The sequence below is a fragment of the Phycodurus eques genome, chromosome 19 (assembly GCF_024500275.1).
Source record: "Phycodurus eques isolate BA_2022a chromosome 19, UOR_Pequ_1.1, whole genome shotgun sequence".
Classification (NCBI taxonomy): Eukaryota; Metazoa; Chordata; class Actinopteri; order Syngnathiformes; family Syngnathidae; genus Phycodurus; species Phycodurus eques.
Window position 1 is genome coordinate 5,182,943 of NC_084543.1, and position 27,404 is coordinate 5,210,346.

At 41.6% G+C, this 27,404-nt stretch overlaps 3 protein-coding genes across 3 annotated transcripts; 1 reads left to right on the forward strand and 2 right to left on the reverse strand.

Annotated features, from left to right (window-relative positions):
- Window positions 1-656: 656 nt before the first annotated feature.
- Window positions 657-3,251, reverse strand: adrb1 (adrenoceptor beta 1). Its single transcript, XM_061705377.1, has one exon. The coding sequence runs from the start codon at window positions 3,167-3,169 to the stop codon at window positions 1,988-1,990; it is 1,182 nt and encodes a 393-aa protein (XP_061561361.1). The 5' UTR covers window positions 3,170-3,251; the 3' UTR covers window positions 657-1,987.
- A 2,655-nt stretch (window positions 3,252-5,906) lies between these two features.
- nhlrc2 (NHL repeat containing 2) lies at window positions 5,907-27,223 on the reverse strand. The gene is made up of 14 exons (XM_061705376.1): window positions 27,209-27,223; window positions 26,908-26,967; window positions 20,946-22,016; window positions 20,178-20,330; window positions 18,195-18,244; window positions 17,364-17,769; window positions 14,993-15,114; window positions 14,775-14,904; window positions 13,787-13,880; window positions 13,418-13,649; window positions 12,080-12,202; window positions 10,829-11,038; window positions 10,536-10,749; window positions 5,907-9,507 (listed from the first exon to the last, which is right to left on the reverse strand). Exons 3-14 carry the CDS (start codon window positions 21,106-21,108, stop codon window positions 9,251-9,253), a joined length of 2,154 nt encoding a protein of 717 aa, XP_061561360.1. The 5' UTR covers window positions 21,109-22,016; window positions 26,908-26,967; window positions 27,209-27,223; the 3' UTR covers window positions 5,907-9,250.
- dclre1a (DNA cross-link repair 1A (PSO2 homolog, S. cerevisiae)) lies at window positions 21,379-26,369 on the forward strand. Its single transcript, XM_061705375.1, has 9 exons — window positions 21,379-22,157; window positions 22,804-23,727; window positions 23,955-24,088; window positions 24,174-24,292; window positions 24,694-24,837; window positions 24,905-25,050; window positions 25,186-25,340; window positions 25,667-25,808; window positions 26,023-26,369. Exons 1-9 carry the CDS (start codon window positions 21,797-21,799, stop codon window positions 26,184-26,186), a joined length of 2,289 nt encoding a protein of 762 aa, XP_061561359.1. The 5' UTR covers window positions 21,379-21,796; the 3' UTR covers window positions 26,187-26,369.
- Window positions 27,224-27,404: the final 181 nt, after the last annotated feature.

The window sequence follows — 27,404 nt, forward strand, 5'->3', positions numbered from 1 at the left end:
ATGATCAAGCGCTCCTCTTTTTCTTTTTTTGCCAAGAAGTCATCAATGAATGGTGGCTTAGTCCATTCACATACACTCACTTAGCCAATGAGAGTTCATTTGCAAAGGCAAGCTGAATTCCACTTTTTCAACCCTGGGGGAGCTCATATTTTTTTTTTTAGTGATGTTAAAATGTTACAAAAAAATGTAAAAATGCCTGTACGCAATGGGACTGGCTAAGCATGTCTCAAGCGATAAACCCTATGGAGCATTTGTGGGGCTTAAAAAATAGTGGGCACACAGAATATTGACATTTTCACTTCGAGGTGTACTCACTTTTGTTGCCGGCGGTTTAGACATTCATGGCTGTGTTGAGTTATTTTGAGTGAACAGTATATTTGCACTGTTATCCAAGCTGTACACAGACTACTTTACGTGGTAGCAATTATTCATTTCTTCATTTTTTTCTTTTGTGAGATATGGCCAGAACATTCTAAACATCCAATCAAATTGCCCGATACTGCTCCCTGCCCATAGAAGTCCTACTGTATTTGCTGCAAGCATTCTCATGAAAATGGTTTTCCAGAGGCCTTGCATTCAGTTGGTCTTTTTTTTTTTTTTTTTTTTTGCATATACTAAACACAAATGAACCAAAACAAACCAATAAAACCCAGAGAGGCAATAATTTTTTTTTATTATTATTCCACAGAACACTCACAAACGGCATATAAAGTCACATTCAACACTATTTTTGGGAATCAAACCCGCAACCTCATGTACAGAAATATGTAACGTTATTTATATAAACAAATTGGGCAGCAATTGCACTTGTCGACGGCTGTGAGGTAAAACACAAGGGGAGCTTAAATAAAATATGCACTGTACAACACATCCTTGCTGTCCAGTTAGTGAGAACTATCATCATTTTACACATTTCAAATGAATACAAGGAAACCTATAAAGGAATTGTGCGCTGTCTGGACCTTTTGGAATCATTTGGAAACCATTAAGTTGATGCTAATGACAAGGTTAAGATCCAATTTTGGGGGTTAATCCATTGTTGCACTAGAGACTCCCCCCCCCCTTTTATCTTGGGTGCCGGTACATCTGCATGTTAGTATACATGAATGTCAATTATGATCTTTCGTGAAATATTAATTTGATAGAGGTTTGGACTTACATCCCTATTGTACTAACCTGTAAACGGCAGCCATAAAACTAAAAAGGACCTAAATGGAGTTAGCCCATTCTAGTTTTCAATGGCTCAATTAGAAAGACACATTAGGGGTTTTTTTTTGTTTGTTTGTTTTTTTAGAAAGTCATACTAAATTTCGGGGGGAAGGAAGTGTATTGTGGGATTTTTTTTTTTTTTTGATCGTCATCCAGAAATATACATTTCCCCATGTTTTCATCATAATGTTTTTTTAAGTAAGCCAATGTCAGTGGTGTACTAATTTCAGTGCTCTTTTCAATGTTACAGTATTTTATAATAGTAAATGTTTGCGTAAAATCTTTTTTTTTTTTTTAATTTACAATTAATGAACTTAAATTTAAGTTTAAAACTCAAGATAATTATTTCAGTATTCATACTTTGTCTTGGCTCAATAAAGGTTTGAATGCACAATCCAATTGAACTTAATCGGGCCCCAAAACTGTATTCACTACAATTGATATATCTTTGTTCATCTATCGATCAAGCAGAGAAAATAAATGCTCCTTCGCTAGATCCGTGATTTGCAAACTGTGCATGTTAGCTCCCTCTCGTGGTCCTTGAAAGAATCACTGCCCAGGCACAGTTCAGTTGTATTTAACTTTTTAAGTTCAATACATTTGCATTGAACCTTTAAGAACTTATTCAGTATTTGTGATCTTGTCGTGCCTTCATTAGGTCAATAAGGTTGATCTTTCGGGTCGAAATTAAGCACTTCGGGGTTTTAAAATTCCAAAATTGGCTCCTGCGTGGTCACAGTGTAACGCACAAAAAGAAGAAGTGAAGGCGCGTTCGGAGTCAAAAACGGGACTCGGAGCGGGCCGGCCTCCCGGTTCCGGCCAGGCTGCTGTCGCCGTTGTCTGTCCACAGGCCGATCAGCGTCCCTCCGCCTCCCGCGGGCTCCAGCGAGGAGGTCACCACCAAGCCGGCCGAGTAGCGGCTCAGGTCGCAGGAGCTGACGTGCAGCATGCGCTCCTTCCGGGGCCGGGGCCGGCGGCACAGCAGCCTCTTGAACGCCCTGCGGAAGTCCGGACTCCTGCAGTAGATGACCGGGTTGAACGCCGAGTTGGCGTAACCCAGCCAGTTGAGGAAGACGAACAGGTCCTCGTCCACCAGCTCGGCGCCGAAAACGCGCACCACGTTGACCACGAAGAAGGGCAACCAGCACAGGGTGAAGGTTCCCATGATGATGCCCAGCGTCTTGAGCGCCTTGTGCTCCCGGAGCGCGGCCATGCGCGGCGGCTTCCTCTTGCACCTGGCGCCGCTGGAGTGGATGTGGAAGCGGCCCTCGCAGCGGTCGATCTTCCGCAGCTGCTGCTTGGCTTCCCGGAAGACGCGCGCGTACACGAACACCATGACCACCAGCGGCAGGTAGAAGGACACCACGGACGAGGAGACGGCGTACGCCCGGTTGGTGACGAAGTCGCAGCACGCCGGGTCCTCGTAGCACGCAGTGTGCGCGCTATCCCGGGACCAGTGCATGAGGATGGGCAGGAAGGAGACGAGCCCCGAGACCCCCCACACGGCGCACACCGCCGCCTTGGCTCGGGCTCTGGTGAGCAAACTCTGGTAGCGAAAGGGCGCCGTGATGGCCACGTATCGGTCCACGGCGATGACGCACAGCGTCTCGATGCTGGCCGTGACGCACAGCACGTCCACGGAGATCCAGAACTCGCAGAAGAACGAGCCGTAGTCCCAGGCGCCGCGCAGCTGCAGCGCCGCCCCGAACGGAACCACCAGCACGCCCATTATCAGGTCGGCGCACGCCAGGGACACCACGAACACGTTGGTGCGGGTTTGGAGACGCTGCGTCCGGGCGATGGCCACGATCACCAGCGCGTTGCCCAGCACGATGGCGAGCACGATGAGCGACATCAGGAGGCTCATGCCGGCCACCCACTCCTCGGACGACGCCGGCCGGCCGCCGCCGCCGCCGCCGCCGTCGGGCTCGGTGCCGTTGCGGGGGTCCGCGGCCCCCATGACGGGCTCCCGTCGCCAACCAACTCCATCTGGAGCTCCAGACGACTGCACCCGCCCGGGATGTCAATCGGCGGGGACGCGGGCGTCACGACCACGCTGGCCAATCAGAAGGCTCTCATCACATCCAACACAACGGCGTACCCCAGCCTCTTTTTCAGCCAGATTTTAAGAATGGGAAAATCCAAAATGCCACCAAAAAGAACATCTCGTCTCAATTTACTCACAAACTGAAGTTATGGACCAACAGCTCTGCCTGTGACTATCGCTGGCATAGATAAAGATACACAATTTGTCAAGATATACACAAAAACTAATTTTAAAAAAGCCCACAAAAACTCAATTATCTACAAAAATACATATCTCAGGCTACTTTTAACGATGCACATTTCATAATGTACAATAAAACAAGGTGCAAAACTCCATTAAGCCAAACAATTTAGCAGGATTTTATACAATCGCACTAAAATAAGTGGAAAGCTGACATTTTGAAGAGAACTGAATTGCGGCTTTTCATTGGGTAATAAAGTGGCAGTGCCCTCTTTCCTGATCCGCAGTTTGTCATCGAGAACGCTGACGCTGTTAAAAACGGTCTGACAAAATGAAAAAGTGAGACTCCACGCGCTTCATCACACGCGTGATTATATATTTTTTTCCCCCCATCACGGAATTCCATTTCAGATGCCTGGAAGGGTTCTTGGGGGGGGGGGGGGGGGGGGGGTGTCAGGTCAAGGTTGCTTTGCTTGTATGTTGCAAAATGATTTTTGATGTATGATGATGTATGTTATCAGGGTATCGCCAGTACATTGCAGCTTGGCCCACGCCATGCAATTCGAAATGCAAACAGTTGCGCCTATTTTGTTATCGAAGACATCCTAAAAATATTTCACCTACAAATTTCACGAGCCAAACGTCGTGGTGATGTTACGAGAATGTTACGAGACAAAAGTCAAGATGTTATGAGAGTAAAATCATGTCATGTTACGGGAGAAATATTGCACGTTAAAAGGCGTAATGTCACACGACGAGACAAAAGTGACTTTCGCGAGAATACATTTGCAATACAGTTCCGTAACGTTACAAGACAAAAGTCATGTTGTTCTAAAAACGTGAATAAAGTCATGTCACGTTACGAGTGTAATGTTGCGCGTATCGAGGTGTAATGTTAGGTTACAAAAATACATTTGCAATGTCACAAAAATGTTGCAATGTTAACAAAATTAGCGCCATGTTAGGAGAAACATTATGACATTATAATAATGTCATAATGCAAGAGACAAAGGTCCTGATGTTACGAGATGAGAGTAATAATGTTACACAAAGAAATTCATAATGTTACAAGAATTAAGTCGGAACGCACAATACAAAAGTTGTCGCAATGTTACAAAATTAATGTAATGTTACGAGGCAAGTCGTCGTTACTAGAATACCTTCTAATACATTTTCACGGCGTTACAAAAATGACATGCTACGAGACAAAAGTAATTACAGAGTTACAAGAGTCGTTAATGTTACAAATTGTGTCATGTAACAAGACAAACGTGATGTTTTGAGAATAAAGTTAAAGTTACGGGAGTAACGTTATGCAAATAAAGGCGAATTGTTGGAAGATTAAAGTCGTAATGTTACGAGACAAAAGTCGGGATGTTATGAGAATTACGGGAGAATTATGAGAGCAACGTTACACGTATAAAGGTGTCATGTTACAAGAGTTAAGGTGTAATATTCTGACAAGTTTTGTAACATTGAGACAAAAGTTGACATGAGAATAAAGTCATAATTTACGAAAAATGCCTCCATGTTTTCGTAACATAACGTCTAATTGTCACGTTACGTGATAAGAAAAAAAAAAATCATAATACTGTCCAACAAAGGTGCAATGTTTTAAAATTGTTTTAAATTTAAGATGTTACAAGCAAATGTATTGTAATGTTATGATACAAATATCGGATAAGTCCTTAACTCCTTTCTTTATTTGGGCATCTGAATGAAATTTCACTTTTAAATTTGAACATATGAGATCCAATTTGCCGACTAGACTGCGCTCTACAAATGACAACCTTCTGGGGGAAAAAAATAAAAAATAACAAATAAGACAGGAGCATGTATCCTAATGACGACTTATGTAAAAGTGGAGGTCTGAGTGCACCTCATCACACTCACACTCACACACACACACACACACACACACACACACACACACACACACACACACACGGATGACAGCGGCGTGTGCTTGTTCTTTAGTCCGCCGATTAGCGTTCACTCAAGCGTGAACCCGATGACACTGCGCCGGGGACCAGAAAGACAGACCACCTGACTGAAACATACCACAAGCTACTGTATACAGTAGTGTCTTGTGTGACGGCCAGTATTCCCGAGCTTCCTGAATGCACCTCGTGGATAATTTGCAGAATAGGAGGATTTAGTGGGCCATAGTAATATTTAATTAAAGGATGAGTGACTAGAAGTGTACTGTACACGTGTGGAGGGTTTTTCTTTGCTGCACCGCTTCCAGTATGTGGATGTTATTAGGTACACCCAAAATATTATTATTATTGGGTACATCTTTGGCCAAATTATTAGGTACACCCAAAAGATGAGGTACACCGGTGCCGTAATATTAAGTAAACCCAAAATAGCTAAACCCGAGGGAAAAATACTAGCTCCAAGGGGAGGTCAAATTATGTAGACCCAAAAATATTTTGTACACCCAATATATTAGACAACTTATGTACAACTGAGGGGAAAATATTAGGTACACATACAGCCATTTTATTAGGTACACCCAAAATATTAGGTACTCCTTTGGTCTAATTAATAGTTATTATAATTAATTATAATTATATATATCTAATTAATAGATATAAAATATTAGGTACAACAGAGGGAAACAGAAATTATGGACAAATTATTAAGTGCCATAATATTAGGTACAGCAAGTCCAAATGATCCGGTACACCCCAAATATTTGGGACACCTGTCGTCAAATTATTGGTTACACGCAAAATGTTAGGTGCACTGGTGACACACACACACGCAAACACTCACTGTAGTTGGCCACAAAACTGCATTTTTTATTTTGACTCAACAGAGTTCACGGTGAACTTTAACCTTTTAACCACTTGGAAAATAATAGCTTTGAGGCAACTTTTAAAAGCCTGTCTGACCTTTCCACACGCTGCAGCTTTTTAAAACTCAGAGACAGCACAGAGAAAAAAAAAAAGGAAAATATGTCAGCATTGTTTCGAGGATGAAATGTTTTTCAAAGAAACAGACCACAACACATTTTGAACATTATCGTTTCATTTAGTTTGTCTCTAAGCAAAAGGGGCACAAAATAAACTGATTCAATTAAAAACAGAAATTGGATTTTTGTGGGGGGGAAAAAAAAAAAAATCTTTCTAGGGCATATTGCCCTTCCCTAAATTTTAGACCATTGAACAGACAGACACACAAAATGGATTTAGGCTCTTGACGCATTCCCTATTTTTATTTTTTTAAAGTTGTTTGGACAGACGGATTTCTCACATATTGAAATCCCTCAGGAGGCAGAGGCACCACTATTCCGGACTGCCTGGGTGCTTACGTCACTCGAGAAGATAAATGATTCCCTTGGAATGAGTGCAAGAAGGGCGTGTGGTCCCCCTTGAGACCATCATTGCGATTAGGCCAAATTGCTTGACGAGCATTTAACATCCACAAGGTTCTTGTTTTGTGTTCCCTGAATGTTTAGTTGCCCCACGGTGACCCAGGGCACCTACCACGCAGGGGCCCGGGGAAGGTGGGAGTCTTGGGGGGAGTCAAGGCATTAATTGTAATGAAGTACCCCTCCGCCCCACAAAAAAAGTAAACTCAAGCTAGTTTGAATTATTAGAGCCGTCTTATTGCTTTTTAAAACTCATTCACTGCCAGTCCTCTATGTGAATATGGATACTTGAATTAAAAAGCCATCAATGGCAGCGAATCAAATAATTATTGCCTATCGTTTTTCAAGGCACTCTAGGGAGAGGTGGGGGCAAACCTGTTACCAGTGTCTTGTGACATTTTGATTCCCTTCAGAGATCAAGAACGTCTTCTGTTACATTTTCAAAGAAGTTAATTCATTATTGCTCTTCGATAACAGCGACATTTAATGCGCTATTAGCAACCTTTGAAGAGCCGTACACTGAACACTTAATAACGTTAGCTATGGTGCTGAATCGAGAAGAGCCTGTTTGTAAAAAAATTCCAAACAGTAATGTTAGCTCTGATACTAACACGAACTAGAGAACAGTTGGGTTGTACACAATACTGAACAGTAACGTTAGCTCTGATGATAACAATAACTCATTGGTTTGTACACATTTCCGAACAGTCATTTTAGTGCTGATCTTATCTCGAGAGCTACCCATTTGTACTCAACCTTGAACGGTAACATTAGCTCTAGTGCCAACTAGAGAGTATTCGGTTGGTCCGTTACTATGTACAATAAAGTTAGCTTTGATGCTAACTAGCAGATATTCATTTGTACACAATTCTGAACAGTAACTTAGCTCTGATCCCAAGTATAAAGTATTTAATGGATACATGATGCTGAAGAATGTTAGCTCTGATCATGCTAATGCTAACATGAAATAAATGTCTCCTATTAGAAGCCAGTGTGGCCTAAACATGATTTTGAAGTTGTTTTTGGGATAAAATTTTGACATAATGTTACTTTCAGTTGTCATAACACTAAATTCTTGCAAGAATTGCCTCACCTCGTCTTTGCATAAATAAAGCCTAATGTTCATATTTCAAGCTGCAGCTCTTGGTCAAGGAGAGTTAGCGCTTTGATTTGTAACAATACATAATAATAATCATAATATAATGGAGTGGTTTTAGAGTGGTCTCTACAGCTTATGAAAATCAGGTTTAGACGAGTCCCACTTTTACCCAAATGGACGAAGCAGTCAGAAAGAACCTTGAGCTCATCCATCAATTGGCCATCTCGCGGGCATTTTGGTCCTGAGGCGACCAGTTACCGAGCCAGACAAGAGACATCGCTGTTGCTCCCACGCTGTTCAGGGGGAAAAGTAAGCTACATAAGACTCAAAACTTCCAAATCCAATTCAATGAAATTGAATAAATATACAGTGCAGTCCTGTGCAAAACACTGAGGCTACCATTAGAGGTGTTGTTTTAGCAATGCCCAAATGATCTTATATCATATGATTGTATTTGGATTTTTTTGTCCATGTATTTGTTAGCACTTTATCCAGATCATCATCAACCATTCCACTGATGTGATTTATAACCTGTACAACACAATTGTATGAAAAAATATAGATATTTTCAAGAGGGGAAGTAAAACTAAACTGTAACAATGTGATTGCAAGTGTGCACAACACGCTCCTATAATTAGTACGTGGCTGTGTTCAGAATTAAAAAATCATATATTCAAAGAGTCAGCACACACCTGCCGCCATTTAAAGTTCCTGTAATTAACAGCAAATAAAAATCAGCTGTTCTAGTAGGCTTTTCCTGATAGTGTTTTTTTTTTTTTTTTTTTTTTTTTTTGCTTTGTAGCAGAAGCCTGAAGGTTTTATGCTAACATTGACTGCTATTTCAAACTGTTTATAATTCCAACCCCATTTTGTCTCAGGTCCTTAGATCCAGCTTTCGGAAAATTGCCCAAAAAGATCACGCTGCCATCACCATGCGTCACTGTGGCTATACTATCCTTTTGGTGATAAGCAGTGTTGTTTTTGCGCCAATCACACCTTTTGGAATAAGTTCAACCTTGGTTTTATTGGACCATAACACATTTTCCCATATCTGTTTGAGAGATGTATTATTATTATTACTACTACTACTACTACTATCATTGTTATTATTCATTTAGTTTAATATATTATTATTATGATATTATATATTATTATAGCTTTTCATATAAAAAATAAATGGATGCAGTCTCCATAAAAACAAAGCCAGTGTTGACCTTTGACTTTTGCACTGTAATGTATAGAGTATTGGCTTTATGCAAGTGAAATCGGTTTCCACTATTTCTTGTAGAAAACAAATTGTTTCAAAATCAAATCCAATTTTTTTTTTTTTTTTTTTTTAGAGGAAATGCGTCAAAGTCACAGTGACTTCCCCTGTGGCAGGAATGTCACTTAGCTGGAGAGGCTGGTAGAAAGCCGCCGCTCTCATGGTGCAGGTCGCTCCCGCCGCCGTGCAGAAATACAACCAGACGCTCAGCGTGAGGCCCGCATGTACTTTCTTGGGAACTTCCGGAAGTTTGGCGGTAACATGCAGCGGCTTCGACAGATCCGTGATAGCGCCGGTGACCGCCTGAGCATCTAGCAGCCACTCATCTCCTACAAGGGAGAGGGGGGGGGGTCTTTATACAGCACCTTTCAAGTGATACTGTACTTAGTGTGCAATCTGGGTCTGTTTAGCTGCACACAAAGCTATTATACTGTTGTATGGATGTCAAAAACTTAACACACAGGTTAATTGTACCTTCTGGCATCTCGTGGAAGAGCATTAAATGGTTCTGCCTGTCACTATACATCACCACCATAGATAGATGATACATTATTTTGAGTAAATAAGTAAGTAAATAAAATTGGCTAATTACCTGCGGCACACTTGATGATCTCTCACGACACACTACTGAGCCACAAACGGAAATAAAATAATAAAAATCTGATTGGTCTTATTGAATCAGGAAGTGACGTTTCAGTGTGAGAGGCAAATACGGGCGAGGGAGCGCTCCTTCTTTCACTGATTAATGACGCTGATTCCGAGCACAGCGTTCCCGGGAGAGCCGCGGCTAAAAAGCCACCATTTAGTCCTGGCATGCACTCCAAACTGAGTCCGTTGAAATTCCCGCTCCAGGCTGATCGGATCAACTTAAGTCTCGACCGGCTCGGGGATCACATAACATAGGCTGGGCGCTAATTATGTGAAGCGAGTCGCTGCGCTCTTATCGTGCTGAAAATAGTGCCGTGGCGCTGATACCAACTATGTGTGAGCTCGCCGCTTCGCTCGTAATGTTGGAAAAACCTTTAAAAAAAGTTAATATCCCGACCATCGCCCGACACTATGTGGACGTATGAAGAAACAAACAGCAAACCTTTGCACTGTAAGGAAATCATAGTTGAACACCTGTGTCAATTACAGATGGAGGGACTCTGATTGGCTCTCCAAACCATGTTTGGTAGACCTGAGTTAAAAAGGTCGCCTCATGGCTTGTATATTGTTTTGATGCACCAAACATGAATCAAAAAACTTTGCGATTGATAAAAGATGTTTTATTTTCATTTGAAAAAAATCTTGTGTATAGAATTTTTAGGAAAATTTTTTTTGATAATACTCCCTGTCGAGACAAAACGGTGCTTACCTTCGGCGGAGAGGGCCCAGCAGCTCGGCGCCTCGTCGGTGAGTTTGGCTCCTTCGGGAAGCGACAGCGCGAGCGACATGATGAGGGTTTGCCCGGCACTCACCGACACTGGCGGCATGTCTACTCTGACGGCCCCTCGGGGGATCTTGGGGGTTTTGGTGGGACCCTTTGCTTTGGCAGGAGTCAAGTCTGTGCAGTCTGAGGAAATAAGGAACTAGAGAGGAAGTTGTAAAATGTGAAAGTCAGCTTTGGGAGGAAGTGAAGCAGGATGAAACATCGGCAAAACGTCTTACCAGTGAGACAATCTTGGAGTGGAGGTTCAGTACTTTGACTTGGTGGTTGTTGGTGTCAGCGATATAGAGGTGTTTGCCACCGGCGCCCACACAGATTCCGCCGGGCTCATTGAAGCGGGACGTGATGAAGTCAGGACCCACAGTGTCGCCTGATTCTCCTGTGCCGGCCAGAGTGCTGCACTGCTTCGTCTTAGGGTCCACCACTTTAATCTGTGCACAATGGTAATAAGTAAGTCTTTCCATTCGATTTCTTTGACTTTTTCACTAAAACGTCACATAATTCTGGGTGGCAAAACAGTACCGCCGTAATCTAAATGTGTGAAGTGTTCGGTGAAAAGATGACTACACGTGGGGTAAATTTCTTCAAAGGGAAGTGGAACACAGACCGTAATTTACGTAGACGTCGTAGAAATTCCAAGAGTTAACAAAATGATTGGAAACCTGGCTAATTAACTTTGTTTCACGGGTTAATGGCACAGACATAATCTTTTGACGGTAAAATGGATAGCATGCTATAGAGTTGCAGGCTAGCCATGTATTTTTGCTAAATTACCCAGACAACCCAACTTAACATTTTATACATACCTGTGAGAAAATGCTTTCCACAAACCAACGATGGCGGTTTGGTACACATTCGCTTTTTCGAAGTGCCTATTGTGTCTTGCGATTTTCTCTGTACAACAATTTACAACATCCACTTGATTTATTCAAATTTTATCCTCCTCACTCACAAGACCCGCTGGATCATTTTTTAATTTTTTTTTTAAGGAAATAGGAAAAAATAAAATAAATAAATACATCAGGATTTTACGATCGTCTCAGTTCAGCTGTACTCAATTGCTTTTCTGCTACCTGGATGTGTCCTAGCGCCTATTGTTTACAAACATTATGAAAAGGTTTGTATCACTTTTCATAGAGAGGACTCACCAAATGTTTCACGCTAAATAAAATGCAGTTTACATGCAGTATATTAAATACAGAATCACGTCATTTTACAGTTAAAACAAGAAAACCATCACTCAAATAAAAAAAGAATTAAAATCACAACAAATATAAAACAATCTGGTATGACTTGAATGCCTGCCTAAACAACTGTCTTTTTAATCGCTTTTTAAAAATGTTGACAAAAGAGGCAGCCTGAACTCGATTTATATATATATATATAATATATATATATATATTAAATAAATTAAATAAATATATATAATATATATTATATATATTTATTTATACAGCGCCACGCATCCTCACCTTGTGGTTGTAGGAGTCGGCCACATAGAGCAAGTTTTGCTGCGGGGACCACGCCACGCCGAGCGGATGCTGCAGCTTGGCGTCCACGCCCTTCCCGTCCACGTCCCCGAAAGCAAATAGGTTCTGGTTCAAAGAGTGTCAGGACACAAAGTGCAATATTTCCTTAAAAAAAAAAACATCATTAATCATACAAGCCTTTCACAACAAAATAGAATAGCAGATGATAGATAGGCTTCACACTAAAATACTCTTCCATTCAAAAACCAATGGTACAATTAAGTAAGCCCAGTTTTGACACTAACGTTTTGAGTAAATTGAGACATTTGAGAGAGAAAATATGTACCCAGCCTCAATAAAGGTTGGGAAAAGCTGATTTAGGCGTGTGATTTCTATTCCTATTTAACAATTTGTCTATTTTATTCAGTCTTTTTAGACAGGTGCCGATTGTTTTATATGGCATGATAATAAAACGCTTATAACAGCATATTAGAAAAAAAAGAAAAGAAGCCATTCACAGCATGTCACAATTGCAAAGTTATTAAACAAACAGGCTTGTCAATGACACAAACTTCCAGAAAGCGCCACAGTTTGCGTGATGAATGCTAAGTGATTGTTTTCCAATTATGGCTCCCAAATTTGCATAAGTGTTGAATCTACAGGCTAAATAAAGACCAAAAATAGAAAGCTCAAAGCGGTGCAAGAAACTCAAAGTTAACACAGTGTCAATTAGATAACTAAATTCTCCAAGGCATGATATTATTACATAACTAGGGAATGCAATTTCTGTAGAAATTGACACTGAATGGTGTGAGTCGGTTATGAAATGATGAATATATGAAATCTCTCTCAATTTGGGAATTTTATTGTGGGAAAACAGGTATTGTGGGAAAAGTGAGAATTTTTGGAATGTGAAAAATAGTAGCCTGAATGTCCTTAATATTCAGAAGTTTGAATGTTATAAGTAAGTGTCAGTATGCTGGAGTAAAATGAACTTTTTTTTGTTGAATGGCTGACTCAAATTGTTTTTTTGCTTGTGGAAAATGCGGAATTGTGGGGAAACGGAAAATCTTTGGAATGTGAAAAAGCCTGAGTGTCCTAAATTTTGTGAACATTTGGAAGTCTAAACATTTTGAAACAGATAAGAAATGTTTAAGGAGTGGAAAGACAAGCACATGAATTTTGCTGTTCAGCTCGTTGTTGGAGAACAGTGCAAAAAGTACTCAAACATTAAACAGTTGTAACGATTAATTCAAATGGGTAGAGGTCAAATTAAGTTTAGCTCGACCAACCATAGACGAACCAAAATACCGGAAACACACTTGGTGACCTTTAACTCACCGTCGGGTCTCTCTCACCGCCAACCAGGAGCTTGACCGTACCGTCCTTCAGCGCCAGAGTGCGAACGGTGCTGCTTTCGCTGTCGGCCACGAAGAGGCAGTTCCACGGCTCCTCGGGGGCCACGGCCAAGCCCGAGGGCTGGGCGAAGCTCGCCTTGTGCGGGTAGGCGTTGTTCCGGTTCTCCTCGCTGCCGCTACCTGCCCATCGCACGCACGTCCCCGCCTTGGACTCGCTGTCAACGTGATAATGTGTCTGTGGGCATTTTTCCTCATACCTAGACATTCTACAGTTCCAACTTTGCGGGAATAGTTTAGGAAATGCCATTTTCTGTCCGAGTGCACCAAGGTTGCACTTGTTAACCTGTCTCACCTTCCTTTGGGCAGTTTTCCATCTGCTAGGAACAAAGCCCAAATCTGATGGGTTCCTGCCATGGCCACCCACAGCACATTGTCCTCAACGCCGCCTACACACAAACACACACAACCAGGACACGTCTGTCACGACATCTGGCTGTCTACCAAACCCACTCAATGACACCTAGAAGTTTTAAAACATCTAAAAAATACATATGCTTACTTTCTAACTGAATTCAATAAAATTACAATTCAATGCACGTGGAGTAAAAGGCAGCTATGCATTCATAAGCTATTCTTGAACATTTGACTCAGAATATGATTGTCATTTCAAAGTTCAAAAGGGGATAAATTGGGTACTTTCAAATATGTATGCAGCCTGGATAAGGGCAGGTAGTTAGCTAATTAGTCGGTAGGTACTAGGTAGGTTGGAAAATATGTAGGAGGTGGATATGTAGGAAGGTAGCTTGGTACAGTAGTTAAGAATCTGAAGGGTAGGTAGGGTAGGGTGGTACATAGCCAAGTATCTGGTAGGTATTTGTAGGTAGGTACAGTAGGTAAGAATTTGGTAGTTAACTAGTGGGTAGATAGGTAAGGGAGGAGGTCAGGTAGCTGTAAGAAGCTGTTTTGCTGGTAGGAAAGTAGGTGCATGGATAGATGGGCAGGTGGTTGTAAATCTGGGAGGTTTCAGGAAGAAGGTTGATGGTCATCTGTGTCGTTTATCAAGGAAGGAGGGAAATATAGTATTTAGGTTGGCGGGAACAAAATAAGAGGATGTGACTTTCTGGTTTCTTCCAAGAAAAAGTGGGTCAATAAATGGTTCTGAGGTAAGATACTGTACAGTAACTGCCTTATTTTGACCTACAAGGCTGCCCCATATTAAAGAGCAAGCTCACATAAGTCCCTTAGGATTACTGAGGCGGCTTGCCAGTGGGAACAGGCCCAGAGGTTCAAGGCAATTAAGTTTGAAGAGCCGGGTCTCAAATTTGGGATGGAGCACTCACCGACTGAGCCAAGCGCTACGTCCCAGGGAGAGCTGATTGGCTGCTGATCTCCCATCGCACCGCCGGCTTTGTCAGTACCCTGGACACCGAGGCCGGCCAGTGTGCTCACCCGCCCCTCCGACAGGTCGATCTGCATTGACGGACACATGCAAGCACGTGAGCGGGAGGCACAAAGATGGATTAAAAAAAAGAAAGAGAGAGAATGTTTTGCCAGGGACCTTTCGGATGAGGTGGTTCTCAGTGTCGGCCACGTACACCACGTCGCCCTTCATGGCTACACCCTGAGGGGAGTTGAAGGAGGCTTCAGACAACGAGCCGTCTCGCCTTCCACTTTCAGGTCCTGTTTCCCCAAAAAATGGAACATTTTAACTTTACCTCTGCAATTTCAGTAAAAATGTAAAAGATTAAAAAAATAAAAGAAAATATGCATAATTGTTATTTATTGTTGCTGTTTGTTTAACTATTGATATATTTGTTTATATTTACTATATTTGAATTTAAATCATACATTTAGATACATAATTCATTCTCCTTTTAATTGTATTTTTATACTATAATTTAAAAAAAAGTTTCTTTATTTTATTTTGTTTATTATTATTATTTACAATAAATCAACTAACCAAATATTTACTGAGAGACTAAGTAAAATTAAAAAATTTTAAAAAATTACAGTAATCAACCGCCTGTTCAGCCTGCATATGCTACCCTTGGGTCAAATTCTTCAGAACTTTAATTTTGACTATCATAGCTATGCAGATGACACACAGTTATATCTCGCAGTGTCTCCAGATTTCTACAGTTCAATTGAGGTGTTGTGTCACTGTCTAAAACAGATAAATAACTGGATGAGACAAAATTTTCTTCAACTAAACACCAATAAAACTGAGCACCAATACAACAGAGGTAATTTTTTTGGGCAATAAAGAGGATTGCTGTTAGTAAATACCTGGAGTCACTCTCTTTAAAAACCAAAGGCCAAGTCCGAAACCTTGGTTTTCTGATAAATTCCAACCTGAATTTCAACATTTCAAATCAATTATACTAAAACTGGCTTCTACCATTTGAAGAACATATCCAGAGTGAAGGCTTGCATGTGTCAAGCAAACCAGGAGACGCTCATTCATGATTTTATCTCAAGTAGACTCGACGATTGTAATGGTCTTCTGACTGGAGTCCCTAAAAAGAGGATTAAACAACTGCAGCTCATTCAGAATGCTGCAGCTCGGGTTCTGACCAGAACAAAGAGGGCAGAGCATATTACTCCAATTCTAAAGTCTTTACACTGGCTTCCAGTCAGCTTTAGAGTATATTTAAAAGTTCTGCTACTGGTCTATAAATCACCAATCGGTTTAGGTCCTGAATACATAAATGAAATGCTAACGGTATATAAGATACATATTTTACTAATATTTTATCTGACTACTTAAATCAACCATGGATGCATTTTTTTAAAATTAAGAAATAAATTTAATCGACTCATTTTGAGGTATGATGCTTAAAAAAATGGTAAAAGAATAGATTAAATGTTTACAAAATGTGTAGAAAATTATATATAAACAAACAAATATACATTTGTATTTTTATTTTATATATTAAAATATATATTGTATTAAAATAAAGCCCCTTTCATTTTTAGTTGTATTAATTATAATGATAAAATAATGATTAATTAACCACTCGTTCCATAAAATCCAGAATATTTTACTAATACAATTGTATTCATTCATTTTCCGTACCGCTTATCCTCACTGGGGTTACAAATGTATTTTATTACTTAAATAAATTAAATGAAAATATTTAAAGAGATAAATGAATCAAAACTAAAAGAAAACAACAAATTAACCAATTTTAGGCCAAACATTACAATCAATGCAATAGATATGACAGGACTCTTGAGAGTGTAACTGCTTGACGAGCTGGATTAAAGCATGGAGAGGGCCGTATGTGGCCCACGGGCCATACTGTGCCTAACCCTGTTCTATATGTCAATGAGTGGATTAACTACACGAAATGACAAAAAGCAGAACTCCTCCAGCATGTGTTTGGAGAGCCCAAAGCGAACACCAGCCGCCGAACGAGATCAGCCGACAGAAATAAAAGTCCCATTGGGCATTTTTGTCCCTGCGATGGAGGTCGGTGCCAGTTCCCAGTGTGTGCGCCGTCCCGCACGCTGCCAACTTCGGTGTTGGCCTGGGAACAGCGGTGGCGGGCATGATCTAAAAATATGAAAAAGTCCTGTTTTTTGGGGGTTTCTTTTTTTCATTTTAAACAGTGTAGTCCCAGTTTACCACTTGAATGGCAAAGCAGAATTTGGGGTGTTAAATCCTGGCACATTTTGGAGGGGTATGCGCAGGGGTGTCGAACAGGGGGGGAAAAAAAAACAAAAAAGGGCCCCCGACCATTTTTGGCTGTCAGACAGGAAGCCCCACAAATTTGGCCAGAGATGCAAAGGAGATGGGGATTGAAGTGAGGCTATATTCAAATCTTGCAAGCAGTTTGGAAACTGCATATTCTACCTTTAACAATGTCTAGATTGTATTTCTAATGAATTTAATGTTACCTATTATTTGAAGAAATACGATATGTTACCTCCGATGATGTGTAACACCTGACAAGTAGAGAACACCACCAGGATCCGGTGATGTCCGGTGTCAGCGATGGCCAGCCTGTCGCTGCCGTGGTCCATGCAGACTTTCCCGGGAAAAGACAGGATGCTGGGGGGGAGGGAGTCCCGGTAGAGCTTGACGCCCACCGGGTGCAGCCGCAGCAGCTTCTTCTCCCGGTAATAACGGAGGCTGACGTCGGCAAAAAGCGCCAACCTGTCGCGGTGGCCCTCGCCCACCAGCGAGAAGAGCAGGTTGCCCCGTGGGCCCACCAGCACTAGCGTGGGCCAGCAGGAGACCTCCAGCTGGTGCCAAAGACACGCCTCGCCATCGTTCACTACCGGGTGGCGGATGTCGTACCGAAGCACGGCGTTGCGGACGTTGTCCAGAACCTTTGAAAGAAACATACAACTCATGCTAACTTGGACGAGTTGGTGAAAATCGGCTCATTTTAGTTCGGCAACTAGTTTTCATTAAAAAAAGTAGTAACCATAACTACAATTAAATGATCAAAATAATTAAAATAGAAATAAAGAATAAGTTGAATATAAACATTAAAATATGGAGAACACGAATATGTTAATATATAAATAAAAATAAATAAAATAATTCAAATACAGTATTGAAAATAGTCAAAATTGGGAGCATGTGGTCAAGTTGTTAGCAAGTCTGTCTCACAGTTCTGAGGTTTGGGGTTCGAATCTCAGTACCAGGCTTCTAGTTTGGATAGGCTCCAGCTCAAAATGGATGAATGGAAATACTCAAAATAAAATTATTTAACTAAATACACATTTGTGTACATGGAGTGTTGACTTACCTTTTCATTAGGGAATTTGGCCGAATGTACGCCAACAATAACCAATCCATCTGAAAGGACATTAATTCAAAAGACTGACACAATGTTATTAAAATAAAACTATTTCTTAAAGTATAAATGTTTTAGGATATATTTATTTTTGTTTGCAAAAGAACCACAATTAATGATGTGGATCTAAGCCTTCTCTTTTTATCTCAACTATTTCAACAAATTGTGTAAGCCTGATCGAGAACAAGTTTTGCACATAATGTACCTTAGGTTGTTGTCAAAGAAAGCATCTCTATCCTGGTTACAAATGGCGCAAAACGATTTCCCTGAAATCATCTGACTGTTCCGATGTTACACAACTTAATTGCTACCGAAAATAACATGTATCTAAACCACATGTTCTGCTGAACACGCTACTTTAATCAAGCCAGCATATATCTTGATAGAACCAAGTTTATCTTGCCAAACAGTTTTATCACCACTTTCATGCTGGCCATTGATATTTAATTGTTTTGTTGAGTTTAGAGGCAAATTGTCCCATTTTTTGGTGTGCCAAACACTTGGTTTACTGCATCATCCACTATGAGACCTCAATAGTCATAAAACAAACATTAATCTGCAGTAGATGTTGCCGCTCTTCATCCTCTGCCAAAATGTAAAGGACATATTGCAATGACGACGGGCGAATGGCAGTGCTTACTGTGGGAGTGACTGAACTGGGTGGCTCCCACACCTCACGGAGCAGAGCAGCAGACAGAATGTACCCAAAGCTGTGCCAAAGATAAGGCCTGTGTGATAATGCATGTGGTACTGCCTGTGTGTGTGTGTGCTTGTGTGTGGCGCCCAGTGTCCGGTTTGGCTCGCAGCTAAATTTTACGCTCGGACATATTTTTAGTTAACTCTTCCACACGCAGCAGAGATGACAACGGACGTGATGGTGGCAGTGTCACGTAGGGTGAAGTCTAGTTGAATAAATAAGACACACAGTGTCGTAACGACCATGATGTTCACAGCAATATATTGTAACGAATTTCCTCAAATAGTGGCATCCGGTCTCATAAATGATCAATTAAAACAGCTCACCTCAAATAAGCACCTCCTTTTTAACGTGGTTGCAACTACTTTTACCATGGCATCCCATGTACATGGTCCACTTGAAAAAATAAGCACCTCACATTAATAAACCTCTAGATGGCTGTAAATATCTTTACTATGACATCCTAGGTATGTTGTAAAAAATAAATGCCTCACCTCAATAAACCGTTTTTATTTTGCTGTATTATTATTTATTTTTGTTACTGTGACATCAGGGGTGTTTCATCAACATGAGAAAATTATACCCTGACCGCGAATTACCAACTCTGTTGTTTAGTGGTTACAATTGCCTTTACTATGGCACCCCAAGTGCATCAGCCACTTGAAAAAGTAAACACCTCACCACAACAAACCCATTTTTGTGGTTGCTCTAATCATCTAGCCCATGATATCGCAGGTATTTCATCAATATGAAAAAATAAACGCCTGACTTCAAATAAACACCCTTTTATTATGTGGTTGCAATTACCTTTACTATGGCATCCCGTATGCATTGTTCGCTTGAAAAAAAATAAGCACCTCCCCTCAATAAACCTCTTTTATAGGTGACTAGAATTACCTCAACTAAGAAATCCCACGTACATAATCCCTTTAAAAAAATAAACATCTTATTTCAAATAAACCAAATGTTTAGGGGGTTGCAATTTCCTTTACTATGCCATCCCAGGTGCATCGTCCACTAGGGGAAAAATAAACAACTCACCTCAATAAACCTCTTTTTTAAGGTGGTATAATTACCTTTAATATGACATCTCAGTTGTGTCGTCAACATAGTTATGTGGTGTTCCAGCACATGTCATTGTACAGAGAGCTGTTTGCAATATTTTACTTATAATACAGGAGTGTTAATGCCTCCGTGTAGATACTTTTAAATACTGCACAAGGCCAGCAGTACAATACCTTGGACTGAGTGCTTCTGCTCTAGGTGGTGAAGGTCCGGCAGGATGTGCATGCAGTTGATGCAGCAGTAGGTAAAGAAGTCCAGCAGCACCACTTTTCCCGCCAGCTCCCTGTTGAAAGACAGAGGGCCCTCTGTGTTGAGCCATTCCAGACCTGCCCACCACAAAAGAAGAAAATCGTCACTCATTACGCAACGAGGACATCAGTCTCCCGATTCCCACATAATGGTCTGCTCCAAATCACCATCTACTGGTGTGTTGAGGTACTGCAGCACCGCACACACTAACTTGCAAGCAGTTACCCTGGTTTGAAATCTTTATTTCAAAATCCTAATCCTGTCTTGAAGCCTTACTAAACCTTTCATTGAACCCTCGTACTTAATCTTGGACCCATATTTTGAAATCATCACCCTTGCCTGACACTACTGTAATTTAAAAAAAAAGTTCCTTTCGGTAGCTTTTATTCAAATTTATGCAGATGAACAACTATGTTGAACTGAGGGGAGGCGTTTCATTTTGTTAGGCCTTGTCTATTCTGTCTTGTTTAGTTCACTGTATTAACTCTCAGCCTACTATGTATACCGTATGTCAACTAGAGAATAATATCTGCTAAACGGGATTACAATGCATATGTATCACAACATGAAACAAACGACTTCCCTTGAGAATCCCGAAAGTGAAACGACGACCATGTTCCGTCTTGTTTATGCATGTAGCACTGCCAGCTAACCCAAACATTGGTGTGTGTTCGCCAATTTTGACGGCTCACCTGTCTCAAAGTCGGTCATCTTGAGTTCTTCCCTCTCGTCTAGGTCTTTTAAATACTCGTAGACGAGAGCTTCCATCGACTCTTGTGTCGCGGCGTCATCTAAGGCGCCGTCGAGTACACTTTGAAGAGGAAAAAGAGTTGACAAGCTGCAACCTGAAGCCATGTTTGAAACTTCAGCTAGCCGGGTTGGGTAAACTCGTCATGTCGATTCATTTCACAGCTTTCGACAAAATGTCGTGGCCTGAAAAAAAATATATAACATGATTACATGGGGGTTTTATCATATTAAATAACAATAATTAGATTATCTCTTCTTTGGGTGTTAAGTAAACCGACTCTGGTTATATTAAGTAAATTGTTGGAAAGTGCTGTCACGTTTAAGTATTGTATTTACTTATGCGGAAAGTGGTCATGTCATCATATAGCTTCATAGAGCTGCTTTCGACAAAGGTACAATCAATTTAAATAAAAATAAATAAATTACATGTTAAATCATATAGAAGCACAATATTGTATTACTCTTCTGTTTAGATATATTGTTGAACGATTCAGGGAATTAATCAAATTGTTGGAAAGTGCTGTTACATTTGAAGCACTGCATTTACTTAATTCAATCTGGCACTGTGTCGGTAAGTGCTTCACGTCAGCGTGGTTCATATTGCGACTGTTAGCAATGATTAGCCGTTTTCCTAAATTTGAATTTAAACGTCACAGTTGTCCGGTGTATTTTTTTTTTATTACTCTCGGCTTGAGCGGAATGTTCATACATCGTAGTTCACTTGTTATTACAAGTGGTTTGGGCACGTTGTGTTGCGTTGTGTGACGCCCGGAAGGCTTCACTTTTGCCCCAAATGTCCCAGAAGGCCGACTCTGAAAGTGACATTTGGGATTATAAGCCTCCGGTGAAGAAAAAGAAGAAACGTGAGTCGTCGTCTGCATGTAGGAACGTGTCCAGGAGAAGATGCACGACGGAGAGAAAGTCATGCAACACTCTGGATAGTACAACCACTCCAAGTGACGTCTCTGCCGGTGTACACAATGGACAATGTGATCCCACCTCGTCCTCACGTTCTAAGGAGACACAAAACGTTGACAATGAAGCCAAGGAAGACTTTTGTCCCATTTGCCAGATGCCATTCTCTATTTTATTGGTGCAGTCGCAAAGATGGCATGTTGCTGAATGTCTGGACACGCCAAGGGACACTTGCCAAGGTAAGGGTTTTACCTACTGATGCGTTCAATGTTGCGTGGGTTTCGCACTATCGCATGTTGACTCTGTGAATGTTTGTTTGACTTTCATAAAGCGACAACCTACAAAGTGAACGAAGTTAAAGCCTCACAGTCATAAATATAGTGTCTCAATCTTTTCACACCTAAAGCAAGTTAAATACAACTAAACGATGCTTAAAAATATTATATATAGATATATATATATATATATATTGAAAAAAAATGTACAGTACTTAAAAGCAAAAAAATGTACTGTACTGGATGTTTTAAAAAAAAATGAACTACCCTTTGTTATTCTCTGAAAGACTCGCTTATTTTTGTGCTCAGTCCAAAGCCATGTCTAATGTAAAAATATTGCTTTGGTGCCATCTTGTGGCCAAGGAACTATGTTACCATGAGGGGAGGAGCTTCATTTGGTCATGCCATTGCCTTGTCCAATAGAAAAAAAGTGCTTTGCCTTGTGGCAACTATAGGGAATTACAATCCTATTTGAGTGGGTCAGTTCTTGTGAATTTTCACTATCCATGGCAGAACTCAGTTACTGCATGTCCCCATCAACCTGATGCGTTCAATGCAGCATGGATTTTGCAATTCTGCTATTATAACTATTGTGTCTTACATCCGCTAGAATGTCCCCATGGTCCCCAGTGCTCGTCCTCCATTCCGAACCACTACAAGAAGTTCAACCACACGCAGTTGGCCCACACTCGAGCTAACGGCCACTCCGTGCCGTTCGACTTCCAGGACAGTGAGCCTCGTACTCCTACCCGCGATGCCTCCGGGGATAACGTTGGCATGACACCCTCGCCGCCACCTTCCCAAGCCACCAATGGCCTCCTGCTGCTGCGCTCGCCCGACCCGGACGACATGAAGAAGAAGAAAGGTTGGTCTCCCAGAGGCCGCTCGTCTTTGACCTCCTCACAGGGAAGTAGGACAGAGACAGTGGCGACTTGTGACGTTCTGGCCGATCCACACGACGAGGAGCTAATATCCTACTCGCCTCTTTCGGAGTTCCCCGCTGAGATGGACGCAGTTCGTAGAGACGGGTCTGAAGACGAAGACTCCGTGGTTCTCTTCAGCGAAGACGAGCCGCCTACGGGTTTTACGGATGCCCTCGAAGGCACCGGTAGAGTCGATGACATCTCGTCGGCTGTTGGCGAAAAACTTCAGTCTCCTCAGAGGATGGTTTTGGAACGCTTGAAGGAGACTCTTCAAGCGTCCCCAGTCGGGTCGTCCGAGAACAGTGCGGCGCCTCCTCGGATGGCTCAGAGAGAGGCGGGTCGAGGATCGGGACTCAAGCAGACGGACATCGGGGTGTTTTTCGGCCTCAAAGCATTAAAGGCGCAGGAGAAAGAGGAAGCTTCCGGGAGGAAATGGAAGACGAACGCGGCTGAAGATGCAGACCGACCCGGAGAAGGTGAGAGTCCCGGTGGCAGCAAGGTGGAGGCGGCAAGCAGGCAGACCAAACACAGGAGACACAAATGGTGGAACAGCGAGAACGACAGTGGAGAGGAACAACCACGGCGTTGTCCGTTTTATAAAAAGATTCCAGGTTAGTCACCTCATTTTTCTGCTCTTCTTTCACCAGCACTGCTTTTTCTTCTGCTGCTTGTCTGAATTTTCCCAGCATAGCAGCTACCCTCTTCTCTACTACCTTTCGCCAGCATAACTTTCTTTTCTACAACTTCATCTGCATTTTTTCCTCATTTTGCAATTACAGCTTCTTTATATTTTTGCCAGTATAAAAATCCGTTACCTCATATTTTTAACAATACTCAGGCACGACGTTCGCCATCGACGCCTTTCGGTACGGCGCCATTGAAGGAGTCACCGCCTACTTCCTGACCCATTTCCACTCGGACCACTATGGAGGACTCACCACGAAGTCCACACTTCCAATCTACTGCAACAAAGTAAGCCATGATGGGACTTTTTGGGAGGATAAATAGCGTTGTGTGAGTTGCGTGTGTCTTAATACTTGATGTTGTCGTCGTCCAGATCACAGGCAACCTGGTGAAGAGCAAGTTGAAGGTGGCGGAGCAGCACGTGCACATCCTCCCTATGAACACCAGGGTGAGCGTGGACGGGGCACAAGTCATCCTCCTCGACGCCAACCAGTATGTGATACTAATTCAATTCTATGACTTATTTTGCCAGCATAGCTACTTCTTCCTCTTCTTCTATTGTCCAGCATTGCTTCCCTTTCCTTTTGCCAGTATAGCTTCTTCGTCTTCTAGTCTTCTTTCACCAGCATCACTTCTCCTTCTCCAATTCTACCACTTCTTAGCCAGCATCACATTTTTTTAACCAGCGTTGCTTCTTCTTCCTGTACTACTTTCGCCAGCTCAGTTTCTTCTTTCTCTACTACTTTCAACAGCATAAAAGATTCAAGATTCAAGCGCCGCCTGTTGCTTTTGCATGCACTTGTGAGCTTGTGAATGTGTTTTGAAACTGAAGTGGGAATAAAAGATATAGTAAAAAAAAAAAAAAGAATCGTATTAAAACTTGACTTTTTCAGTTGTCCAGGAGCAGCTATGTTGCTGATCTTCTTGCCGAACGGACAGACCGTCCTCCACACAGGCGATTTCCGAGCCGATCCCTCCATGGAGGCCTACCCGGAGTTTCTGGGATGCCGGGTGCACACTCTCTACCTCGACACAACGTATGCAACGTTCTCAATTCGCATCGTCGAAAAGGCGATCGGCTCGTTAACCACGTGGTCCTCGTAGGTATTGCGGCCCGGAGTACACCTTTCCGAGACAACAGGAAGTCATCAACTTCGCTGCCAGCACCGCCTTCGAGTCGGTGACGCTGCACCCCCGCACCCTAGTGGTGTGCGGATCCTACTCTGTGGGGAAGGAGAAAGTCTTCTTGGGTGAGCGTCCGCCTCCCACATGGGACATTTTCCTGACTTTATTTTTATTGCAATAAGCAGGGGGCAGCCTCGCAAGAACAAACAAAGAAAAAAAACTCAGCCATTGGGATTATTATTTTTTCGGTCTCTTTGCAGCCTTGGCGGAGGTTTTGGGCACCAAGGTGTGCCTCTCCCGGGACAAATACAACACCATGTGCTGTCTGGAGTCGGAGCACATCAAGCGACATTTAACCACCGACTGGAAGGCGGCGCGCGTCCACGTGCTTCCCATGATGCAACTCAACGTCAGAGTAGGAAAACATATCATATATAATACATAATCATAATTAATATTTTGTTTCGTCCTCAGTAGACATACATTGAATTTAATGTACATTTTATCAATGTTTGACTTAATCAGTTTTTTTCATTGAAAACAAAATAGTTTCAAAATAAACAAAGTGAATCAGAACAGAATGCGCTTCAGTGTTTCTTCATTTGTATTGTATACAATTGTAATAGATCACCTGTTGAAATGCAGGACTAGAAATTTTTTTTTTTTTTTTGAATTACTTATCAAGGAAAATTTTAGACGCAGACTTCGCTGGCAAGAAAAATGTCTGCTGTCTCTCCACAGAAGCTACAGCAGCATCTAGGGAAGTTTTCCAGCCAGTACGATCTTCTGGTGGCCTTCAAGCCCACCGGTTGGACCTTCAACCAGCAGACGGCGTCAGTGGAAGACATTCAGCCTGTCGTCAGTGGCAACGTCTCAATCTATGGTCTGCAGTTAGCCTCACTTTTATTTATTTCTCTAGCATTGCTTCCTCTTCGTCTTCCCCTTAGCTTCTTTCACCAGGAACTCTTATTCCTTCATCAGCGTGGCTTCTTTATCCCTGTCTAGTCTTTTTTTTTTTTTGCCTGAATCATCAATATCATCATCATCTTGATTCCCGTTTTGGCTCAATTACCACAGTGTTTTTTTTCTATCTCCAGGGATTCCATACAGCGAACACAGCAGCTTCGTGGAGCTCAAGCGTTTCGTCCAGTGGCTGCGACCACTCAAGATCATTCCCACAGTAAACAATGGCAGCTGGGCCGTCAGGAAGGCCATGGAGAAGCACTTTAGCGAGTGGATCGGCGGAAACTCTCTTGTTTAAATAAATCATGTCACATATAAGTCATGTCTTCTTTTATCCACAAAAAACTTAATGGAAAAAAATGATTCAATAAGCCATTCTGTGCAAAGATGCTGTGCAAATACAATATATTATGTTGTTGCACTTGTTATTATGTACATTATTTCATGATGTTCTCTGTCTAACAATAAATGTTTTAAACTTCCATCTATGCATGCAGTTGATATTTTCATGTTATTTCTTTCTATTCAATTCTGTTTTCTTGGAGCCAATGTTGTATGCGTATGGGGTCACGCATACAGTTTTAAAGACGTGACTGTAACATGATCATGTAAAATGTGAGTTATATACCTCCGCACAGAGCACTTTGTGCACTTTATTGTTAAGCGCCTCAAAGATGCTGCGGAACCAGCCTTCCACATCCAAGTGAAATTATTTTTAAGACTCCACAAATAAAGATAATTTACCCAAAGGAAGCCATTATCACCTCATTTCCTCAAAATGGAGGAAATTATTCATTAAACAGCAATTTGGCAAAACATGAGCAGCTTTCAACTGACAATTCAGGTTTCTATTTCAGCAGCACGTTGGCGGACACATAATACATAATTGTATTATTATTATTTTTAAATCATTAAAATAGGGCTATGCACCATTTTTGTGCAAACTTAATAAAGAGAACTATATATACAGGTATGTATATATACGGATATATAGATACGCGTGTGTGTATTTTAATTACCTCTGTCTTGACTTGAGCTGCATCTATAACCACATCTTATCTCAGTCACTGCGCTAACGCCTGCAGGGGCATAACACACATAATCATCATGTTTTTGTATGAATGCATACTGGAAAAAAGCATTTTTGTAGGGAAGAACATCAATCAAAGATACACTGTAAAACCTGCGCCTCTCTGTGCATGGTGACACCACACCGGAACATTTCAACAAAACAATCTCGTTGAAATGCATTAGCCGTCGTTTAAAAATCATGCCAATCCCAAACACTGTTTGTATTATTGTCAGTCAATAAATGCTTACTTTGGTATGGAGCGATGTCGCTCATGTGGTCGATACCTGCAACTGTGTGAGGACTTCTTGATGGCAGGACCACTTCACTGTACTGACTACAGTATAGCTAAAAGGCATGACAGCAGACATACAGACTGTACATACATGTAAACGTATTGAAATGTTCATGTTCACATGACAGATGGTAACGAAAAGGATTCTTTAT

What these genes read in the sequence shown, in the direction of transcription:
- adrb1 (XM_061705377.1), bottom strand. Translation starts at nt 3,169, where the DNA reads ATGGGGGCCGCGGACCCCCGCAACGGCACCGAGCCCGACGGCGGCGGC.
- nhlrc2 (XM_061705376.1), bottom strand. Translation starts at nt 21,108, where the DNA reads ATGGCTTCAGGTTGCAGCTTGTCAACTCTTTTTCCTCTTCAAAGTGTA. An exon ending in AGAACCACCTCATCCGAAAG is followed by an intron (nt 14,905 to 14,992) that starts GTCCCTGGCAAA and finishes CCGTCAATGCAG; the next exon opens with ATCGACCTGTCGGAGGGGCG. An exon ending in GGAAAACTGCCCAAAGGAAG is followed by an intron (nt 13,650 to 13,786) that starts GTGAGACAGGTT and finishes TCACGTTGACAG; the next exon opens with CGAGTCCAAGGCGGGGACGT.
- dclre1a (XM_061705375.1), top strand. Translation starts at nt 21,797, where the DNA reads ATGTCCCAGAAGGCCGACTCTGAAAGTGACATTTGGGATTATAAGCCT. An exon ending in ATCCTCCTCGACGCCAACCA is followed by an intron (nt 24,293 to 24,693) that starts GTATGTGATACT and finishes TGACTTTTTCAG; the next exon opens with TTGTCCAGGAGCAGCTATGT. An exon ending in TGGCAACGTCTCAATCTATG is followed by an intron (nt 25,809 to 26,022) that starts GTCTGCAGTTAG and finishes TTCTATCTCCAG; the next exon opens with GGATTCCATACAGCGAACAC.